The 9,881-nt window shown below is 41.6% G+C and overlaps 1 protein-coding gene across 2 annotated transcripts; it reads left to right on the top strand.

The window, feature by feature from the left end:
- The first annotated feature begins 3,704 nt into the window (after positions 1-3,704).
- LOC115509372 (GTPase IMAP family member 2-like) lies at positions 3,705-7,217 on the top strand. 2 transcript variants are annotated; one of them, XM_030308797.1, is made up of 4 exons: positions 3,705-3,928; positions 5,004-5,101; positions 5,258-5,293; positions 6,132-7,217. In XM_030308797.1, the coding sequence occupies exons 3-4, from the start codon at positions 5,266-5,268 to the stop codon at positions 7,109-7,111; spliced, it is 1,008 nt and encodes a 335-aa protein (XP_030164657.1). In that variant the 5' UTR covers positions 3,705-3,928; positions 5,004-5,101; positions 5,258-5,265; the 3' UTR covers positions 7,112-7,217. The 2 variants fall into 2 exon arrangements, with proteins under 2 accessions (XP_030164657.1, XP_030164656.1); XM_030308796.1 differs by lacking the exon at positions 5,004-5,101 and having other exon boundaries at positions 3,706-3,928.
- Positions 7,218-9,881: the final 2,664 nt, after the last annotated feature.

The following is a 9,881-nucleotide window of genomic DNA, read 5'->3' as shown; positions in this document are numbered from 1 at the left end:
GAGGTTCCTCAAAAAAAATAAAAAGTAGAACTACCCTATGACCCAGCAATAGCACTACTTGGAATTTACCCAAGGGATACAGAAGTGCTGATGCAGAGGGGGATGTGTACCCCAATGTTTATAGCAGCGCTTTCAACAATAGCCAAATTATGGAAAGAGCCTAAATGTCCATCAACTAATGAATGGATAAAGAAGATGTGGTGTATATATACAATGGAATGTTACTTGGTAATGAGAAAGAATAAAATCATGCATTTGCAACAACATGGATGGAACTAGAAGGTATTATGCTGAGTGAAATAAGTCAGTCAAAGAAAGACAGATATCATATGTTTTCACTCATGTGTGGATCTTGAGAAGCTTAACAGAAGACCATGGGGGAAGGGAAGGGGAAAAAATACTTACAAACAGGGAGGGAGGGAGGCAAACCACAAGAGGCTCTTAAATATAGAGAACAAACTAAGGGTGGATGGGGGAGTGAGGGAGAGGGAAAATGGGTAATGGGCATTGAGGAGGGCACTTGTTGGGATGAACACTGGGTGTTGTATGTAAGCCAATTTGACAATAAATTATATTAAAAAAATAAAAAAAGATTCTTTCTCTCCCTCTCTGCCCTTCTCCCCCATTCATGCACTCTATCTCTCTAAAAATAAAAATTAAGAAGAAATTTTTAAAAGGAGGACATCACACTAAGATACAATTTTTCACTTATTAGATTGGCAGACAAAATTATGAGCACGGATATGGGGAAATAATAAAATGCTGATGTATGCAATTTGGTTAACATTTTGTTATAGGCAATCCAGTAATATCTATCAAAATTACAAGTACATGTACCAATTGTCTAGCAATGCCACTTCTAAGAATCTATATGGATGACCCAACTCTCTCTTGCTGTATAACAAACCACTCCAAAACTCAGTGCCATAAAACAACAATTTTATTATGCTCATGATTTCGTGTGCCAGCAATTCAGGAGGAGACAGAGGGCACAACTTGTTTCTCCTCCATGCAGACTGGGACTTCAATTGGTGTGACTGGAATGGCTTCAGGGAGCTGGGATCCAGCTAGATGAGAGCCACACGGTTGTGGCTTCTTCATTGTCAACCGTGTTACGAGGTTCTTCATGCTGTGCCTGCTGGGGCTGGAACATCAAAGATAGCTCCTCCACTCCTTTGCCAAGGTGACAGCACTCTTGACCTGGTTGTTTCAATTCCCTAGTTCCTCACACTGAGGTAAAGTCCAGAATTTAAAGGGATTATTGGTCAGCTTTAATCACTGAGAGGGGAGGGAGGTCAAAGAGCAGTCACAGTGGTTGTTCAGAGTGATTGAGATGGTGTGGGGGTGAACTGGTATAGGAGAGAGCAGAATGACCCATGCCTGAGACTTGTCTGTGTCCCATTCCAAGGAACTGAGAACTGTCTTCAAGTCATGGTACTTGATGCTCTGGAAGGGGATGATTGTGATCCGTCCTCTCAGATCATAGACAAAGCAATGGAATAAAATTCAAAATGGACATCTCTTTGCATTCCCTCACTTGCCAGCATACACCCTTGGTGATGAGATGCTGCTGGTAATCCCATAATCTAATTGAATGCTTCTGTTAATGTCTTTTGTATGACTTAAAATTTATTAAAAAAAATTTTTTTTGGTGGTGCCTGGGTGGTTCAGTCATTTGAGTGTCCGACTTCTGCTTAGGTCATGATCTCACTGCTCGTGGGTTCGGGCCCCATGTAGGGCTCTGTGCTGACAGCTCAGAGCCTGGAGCCTGCCTCGGATTCTGTCTCCATCTCTCTGCCCCTCCCCTGCTCATGCTCTGTCTCTGTCTCTCTCTCTCTTTCTCTCAAAATATAAAATAAAACATTAAAAAATGTTTAGGGAGAGAGAGCAGGGGACAGGGGCAGAGGGAGAGAGAGAGAGAGAGAGAGAGAGAGAGAGAGAGAGAGAGAGAATCCCAAGCAACCTCCACACACAGCACAGAGCCTAATGTGGGGCTTGATCACATGACCCTGGGATCATGACCTGAGCTGAAATCAAGAGTCGGACACTCAACCAACTGAGCCACCCAGGTGCCCCTAAAATTTTTTAATTTAAAAGTTTAGTCATTAATTTAAAAAAAATTTTTTGAATATTTATTTTTGAGGGGGAAGGGGGAGAGAGAGAGGGTCACAGAATCTGAAGCAGGCTCCAGACTCTGAGCTGTCAGCACAGAGCATGACACGGGGCTCAAACCCAGGGACCACAAGATCATGACCTGTGCTGAAGTGGGATGCTTAACCAACTGAGGCACCCAGGTGCCCCTAGTCATTAATTTTTATACTATGAGACTGACCCTTCTTAAAACTTTGGGCATCAGTTCAAACCAGTTCCTTGGCAGCAAATCCTGTGCTATGTTAAGCTAACAATTCTTCACACTTTTCAATGGACAAGCCTCTAAATCTAACCTCTTTTAAAAGATCCAAATTGGGAGTTCTTGTTTGTTTGTTTGTTTGTTTGTATGTATGTTGTATTGTGTCTTTCGTTTGTTTTGCTTTGCACTCATCACTTCCATGAAACTTTGGAAGTCAGCAATAAACGTCAGGTATGGATTGTTCCACACTCCCCACCCCCGCCTTTGCTAGTTCACCTCACGCACTCTCACTGCACTTCTTTATGAGTGTGCTGAGGTTGCTTCAGATCTGCTGTCTCAACAACTTTCAAGGGTACAATCCAGAATTATAACTGTAGTCATCATGCTGTACGTTAGATCCCCGGGACTTAGTCATCTTATAACTGAAGCCTTTTACCTTTGACCAGTATCTCCCCATCTCCCCGTGAGATCATGACCTGAGCCAAAACCAGGAACCGGATGCTTAACTGACTGGGTCACCCAGGTGCCCCTAAGTGTTTATTATTTTTTTTAATTATATATAAGTGTTTTACTGAATTTTATATATGATTTAGAAAATTGATAGGCTTTGGCTTGATGTATTATATTTACATTATATTTGTTTTACATATAAAACAATAGGAAATAGGTCTCTGTTACTGTTTTGACACAGAATATCTTATTTTTAGAAATAGATTACTGATATTAAGCAGGAGTTACCCACATTGTATTGTTCTTTAGCACACTTAAGGAACTGCGTAGAAACGAATCTGGAAGAATACAAAGCAAAGTAATAATAGCGTGTGTAGCAAGGTAGTGATGTTCACCCAAATCCCACGGCTCCACTGCATTTCCCAGCCTTACTGTAGTGAGGCCAGGGTTGTGGGACTATTCCTCATCAGTGGGTTGGGAGAGAAAGCCACATGAGGTTACTGCAAATCTGAGATGAAGGCAATGTAAACTCCATATTCTCTCTCCCCTGCTGTGATGGCTGCCACATAAATAAGAAGAAAGAGCATTTGAACGATTTCAACTTTAACTCTTTGGTTTGTTCTTCCTGAATGCCCACACTCGAATTATTACTGTAGACACGACTAGATCTTTGATCCCCAGAAGTGCGTCCCCTGAAATTACAGAGCTGGACAGGAAAGAAAAGCCAGGGTGCCAGGAAAGCCATGAGTGAGTTATTTCAAAATGCTTTAAGAGTTAATGACTGTTAACTTCCAGTCTGACTCAGGAAGTGGGCTTCTCTCAGGTTCCTCTTCCCGCAAACTTCTGTCTCTGCACAGCACCCCATTAGAGGTGCCCCTTCCATGCTCTTGTCCTCCCCAGTCCACACTTGCCTTTAGAACAGTCGCTGCCACCAGTGAGAAAGAGGCTTAACTTCCACGAGGGGCGGGGCTTTGCACTTGGGCAAACTTGAAACAGTGAGGACACAGCCCTGCAGAGAAGGGATCAAATCTGCCAGAGGCAGTCCTGCCTTTCTTTCCTGTCCAGCTGAAATCATTCGAACACTGGTGTTCCACTACTGGCAAGAAAACACGGTCAACCTGATAGCAAGTAACTACTGATTAAAATTTCCTATTTTAACTGTTTATTGTGTGCATGTGGCATAAATGAGAATGTCAGACACAGGCACATGGTGGGGCTCTTTTGCAGCAGGGAGGCTCTGTGGAGATTGAGAAGAGGAAGAAGATAGACTGCACTTTTGTTTTATTTTCTTTCTCTTTGAGCTGAGCTGGCAAGTCACAGGTTTTAACAAGGAGTCATCTGGGTTTTTGTTTTTGTTGTTTGTTGTTTGGTTGTGGTTTTTTTTTGACAGTAAATCAGATAAGCTCACATTCACGAAAAGCTCCTCAGTGTTGATTTCTACTTCCCAGGCTATGCTTGAAAAAAAATTTTTTTAAGAACAATTTTCCTGATTTTAAGGGAAACAATTTAGAGTGACTGCTTTGCCTGAAGTATAGTCAGTTTACAGGAACTGTAAACATCGTATAGTTTAGTTTACATGTTACTGGCAAACAGAGCTTCCTTAACATAAAGTCAGTGAAAAGAATTTGGACATTCCCATGTGCTCATGAGTTTTCTGTGCCTTGTCACTTTGGTATATGCTGTGAGAAAAAGAGCTCTTTAAGCAAAAGAGAAAAACTATCTGATGAAACAAAGCGATGTATAGGTAAAGGGATAGACCCCAGGGCTTCTTCATGCTGTTGAGGAAAGAAGAAAATGCAAGCAATTGATGGATTGAATGAAATGTATTTCTGGATTCAAAGATAGTATGCTTGATTCATGGAGTCTCTTGCAAGGACTGCAAGGCAGAGTGGTGGGGTTGGAGAGAGAGGAGAGGTAGGGAAGAAGGGAGCAAGGTGGGGAAAGGAGAGAAGGAAAGAAAAGACTGAACCTCACATCTGGGGAAGGCAGATTTAGAGAGGAAGGTGAGAGAGGGAAAGGGTGAGACCAAAGAGAGCAGGAGGGGCAGGAGGTCTTGGGAGGATGGAGGAAGTAGAGAAGAGGTAGGTGTGGAGACCAGGAGCAGGTAGGGCTTACAAACTAAACCCACTTCTCAACTCACTGGGTGACTTTGGGCAAGGGACTCTATTTCTCTGTAAGACAGATTAATTATCTCCCCCATCAGCTATGAGTAAACAAACGAGCCATGGGTATGACAGTGCTCTCGGAATACAAGAGTCTTTCATGATGCAGAACTAATAAACTAAAAACATAAATATAAATGTAAGTATATAAATGTATAAATATAAATATAATATAACATATATTATACACATATACATTGTATATATAATATTTATAAACATATATAATATATATTTATAATAATATTTATATATAATATATATATTATTGGTCTCTGGCCTCTCTGTCCCTCAGGAACAGCAATGGACCAACAGGAATGCAGTCATTCTGGTAAGAATATGAATTCTTGTGTGTGTGTGATTATTTTACCATATTTTCTGCCTATTTTATATAAAAATCATTCTACCCTCTCTAAGCAAAGCATAAGCTATCAGATGCTTCTTCATTAGAGAGAAAAATTTTATGCTGCTCATTTCAGTATTTCCCTGGTCCAGCCATTTCACTAGTGGTCAAGAACACACCCCAGCCCAGAGAAGTCAGAGGAACCATCTCTGACCTTGGAACGGAGTCAGGTTACTTAACCGACTGTGAGATGGAACTCACAGTCTTGACTACACATCTCTGATCTTCAGAAAATGTGTACTTTAGACAGCCAGCACTGGGTGATTTGGGCAAGCCTTGCATGACAAGATATGTTTCTTTTCTTTTTTTTAACATTTATTCATTTTTGAGAGAAAGGCAGAGCGTGAGCAGGGGTGGGGGTGGGCGGGGGCAGAGACTGAAGGAGACACAGAATCCGAAGCAGGCTCCAGGCTCTGAGTTGTCAGCACAAAGTCCGATGCGGGGCTTGAACTCACAGACCACAAGATCATGACTTGAGCTGAAGTCGGACACTTAACCAACTGAGCCATCCAGGCGCCCCATATGTTTCTAAATCCGTCTCGTCCCCTGAGTATGTTTTTCTAAGATCCAACGTGGCATTCCTAGAGAAACTGAGATGTTTTAAAAATCATTGTTTGTTTTATTTGATAATGGAGTTAGCTTCTGTTTTATCAATACAGTGTATTGGAAGATTCTCTTTGCCCATAAGGTGGGAATATCTCCCATTGTTAAAAATATTCCATTGGCATAAGCAGTATATTCATGACACTGTAAACTTGCTCTACAGAACCATGTATGAAGAACCAACGTGCCAGAGGATCAGAGCTGAGAATCATGCTGGTGGGCAAAACAGGAACCGGCAAAAGTGCTACAGGGAACAGCATCCTCAGGATGCAAGCATTTGAATCGCGGCTGAGTGCCCAGTCCATCACTAAGACTTGCAGTAAACATGAGGGAAGCTGGGGAGGGAGGGAGATGGTCATTGTTGACACACCGGATATGTTTTCTGGGAAGGACCACTCTGATTCCTTGTACAAAGAGGTGTGGAGATGCTACTTACTCTCTGCACCAGGACCCCATGTGCTGCTCCTGGTGGCCCAGCTGGGCCGATTCACTGACCAGGACCAGCAGGCTGTGCAGAGGGTGAAGGAGATCTTTGGAGAAGATGCCATGAGACACACAATTGTCCTCTTCACCCACAAGGAAGACCTGGAGGGAGAATCCGTGACGGATTACATCCGCGACACAGATAACAAAGCCCTGTGCAAGGTGGTGGCAGCATGTGGGGGCAGAGTGTGTGCCTTTAACAACTGTGCTACAGGGAGTGAGCGGGATGGCCAAGTGAGGGAGCTAATGGATGTGATTGAGGACCTGGTGTTGGAGAAAAGGGGTGACCACTATACCAATGGGCTCTACAGCCTAGTAACAGCATCAGAATGTGGACCTGTGTGGTCAGAGGAAAGGTTCAAGGATTTCAAAAGAGATCTTGTAAAGTACATGCAAATTCAGAGACGTTACTCAGCTGAATCAAATGGCCTGAAACAAGGCCTAATCAAAACATTCGTCTTTATTTTATTTTGTATTCATTTGTTCGCCAAATTCCCAGTTCTGTTATTGTGTCCATTGTACAGAGTGTGCAACTTGTTTTACTGCTTTCTCGTTAGAATGTGCAGTTTGTCCTGTAGATTGCTGTTCTTTATAGCTGGAATACTGATGACAATTTTGAGAAAGATCACTGGGCTGGAATGCATAACTCGTAGAGCATAGTTACAGGTCAGCAATTATTTACTCACTGCCGTGTATGGGGTGAGTCCAAGTGCTTCCCCTGTAAAATGCAGTGCCTGACATCAGTAAATGTTTGAGATTCTGTAAAGTGTTTAAATCTTGACATTGCTTGGGGCACCTGGGTGGCTCAGTGGATTAAGTGTCTGACTTCAGCTCAGGTCATGATCTCACGCTTCATAGATTCAAGCCCCACGTTGGGCTCTGTGCTGACAGCTCAGAGCCTGGAGTCTGTTCAGATTCTGAGTCTCACTCTCTCTCTGCCCCTACCCCACTCATACTCTCTCTACTTTCTCAATATAAATAAGTACACTTTAAAATAAATAAATATTTTTGAAAAACAAAGAAATGAGGGAAGGAAAATGAAGCACGCCCAAAACTTCTCCAATAAGAATAGAAGAATGAAAATTAATAAATTCAATTCCCATACCAAAAAATACCCATGAAAAGGAAGTAAACTAAAGGAAAGTATGGAAATAATAAAAATAAAAACAAAAATTAATGTGGTGGGGAATAAAACATACAGGGCCTAATTAATAAATTAAAACTCTGGTTTGTTGAAAAAAAAATAAACTACTCATCTTTTTGGATAAGAAAAGGGGAAAAGGACACAAATAAAATTTTCAATATGATAAGAAGTTGTGACAACTAAATCAGAAGAAATTTTTAAAATTTAAGACTTCTTTGCAAATAAATGTGAAGATCTGGATGAAATGGATAACTTTCCTGGGGAAATACAGAGTAGCAAAACTATTTCCACTAGACAGATGAAGGTGAAATAGACCAATTTACATGGAAGAGATTGAGAAAGCCATTCAGGGACCACACCACAAAGTAAGTACCAAGGCCAGATGGTTTTGCATGGGAGTTCTTCTGAACCTTCAACATTCAGATAGTCCCAGTGCTCTTTAAATTGTTGCAGAACATTGGAAATGAAGGGAAATTTCCCTAACTGCTTTTTCAAAAGAAGTATAGCATTGATACCTAAGCTTGATAAAGACCATACAAAAAGATGAAACTATAAACCAATATCTCTCATGAGTATCAAAACAAAAATACCAAATAAAATACTAGCAAATAGACTCCAACACCACATTCTTAAACATAAATGAAAAATTGATTCGTTATTGGAAAATCTATTAATGTCATTCACCTTATCAATAGACTTAAGGAAAAATAATCATAAGGTTATTTCCATAGATGACTTGTGAAAGCCTTTGACAAAATTTAACAGCTATTCATGATAAATAATATAATAGCTATTCACTCAAGAAAAGAGTAGACAGGGGCACCTGGGTGGGTCAGTTGGTTACATGTCTGACTCAATTTCAGCTCAGGTCATGATCTCACAGTTCTTGGGATTGAGCAGCGCATCTGACTCTTTGGGACAGTGTGGAGCCTGCTTGGGATTCTCTCTTCCTCTTTCTGCCACTCCCCTGCTCACACATGCTCACTCTCCCTCCCTCTCTCTCTTTCTCAAAATAAATTTTAAAAACTTTTATAAAAAGTGGAGAATACTTGTTTAAAATATTTATACACACACAAATACAAATTGTATACTACTGTAATCCAGTATCTCACTTACTTAACTGGGAATCACTGAAGATATATTGAGGAACAAAGCAAGCCATGTCCATCCTTTACTATTCAACATCGTGATAGACGTCTTAGCCAATGCAATGAGATAAGAGCAGTCAATTATGGGCATAAGACTAAATAAAAAAGAAGTGATAAACTGTGGTGCAACCATAAGATGGAATCCTAGTCAGCAATTAAAGAAGACAAGCTATTGGGGCGCCTGGGTGGCGCAGTCGGTTAAGCGTCCGACTTCAGCCAGGTCACGATCTCGCGGTCCGGGAGTTCGAGCCCCGCGTCGGGCTCTGGGCTGATGGCTCAGAGCCTGGAGCTTGTTTCCGATTCTGTGTCTCCCTCTCTCTCTGCCCCTCCCCCGTTCATGCTCTGTCTCTCTCTGTCCCCAAAATAAATAAACGTTGAAAAAAAAAAAAGAAGAAGACAAGCTATGGACACACACCACATGGATGACTCTCAAAGTTTTTATGCTGAGTGAGTGAAGCCAGTCTCCAAAGGGACTTTGTTTTACTTATCTCTAAATTCTCAGTGCACTCTTTTGTTGTTGTTTTGTTTATTTATTTACTTTGAAACGGAGGAAAGGGAGAGTGAGCACAAACAGGGGAGGGGCAGAAAGAGAGGGAGAGAGAGAATCCCAAGCAGGCTCCAAGCTGTCAGCGTAGAGCCCGATATGGGTCCCCAGCCCACCAATGGTGTGATCATGACCTGAGCCGAAATCAAAAGTCAGTCACTCAACCGACTGAGCCAGCCAGGTGCTCTTAGATTCTCATTGTAGTATTATGGTATAAAATCTACCCTGAAGTAAAACAATCAATCAATGTTAATGAATGGATAAATAGATATAAACTCTTGAAGCTGGAGAGAAGTGAATGTGTCGCACATGTCATTCTCCTATTGTGTGAACCACCATGTGTAATATCTATCAAGGACTTTCTACATGCATTCTGCCATGGGAGACAAATGGGAATCACTGCTCTCAAGGTATTTCAATATTTTTTAATGTTTATTTTATTTTTGAGAGAGAGAGACAGAGACAGAGCATGAGTTGGGGAGGGGCAGGGAGAGAGGGAGACACAGAATCTGAAGCAAGCTCCAGGCTCCAAGCCCTCAGCACAGAGCCCATGCAGGGCTCATACTCATGAACTGTGTGATCATCACCTGAGCT

This window comes from Lynx canadensis, chromosome A2 (assembly GCF_007474595.2).
Source record: "Lynx canadensis isolate LIC74 chromosome A2, mLynCan4.pri.v2, whole genome shotgun sequence".
Lineage (NCBI taxonomy): Eukaryota > Metazoa > Chordata > Mammalia > Carnivora > Felidae > Lynx > Lynx canadensis.
Note: the sequence above shows the minus strand (reverse complement) of the source record. Positions and strands in the feature narration are given on the sequence as shown.

Coding starts and splice junctions, on each gene's coding strand:
- LOC115509372 (XM_030308797.1), top strand. CDS start 5,266: ATGGACCAACAGGAATGCAGTCATTCTG. Junction 5,294..6,131: donor ACAGGAATGCAGTCATTCTG/GTAAGAATATGA, acceptor CTTGCTCTACAG/AACCATGTATGAAGAACCAA.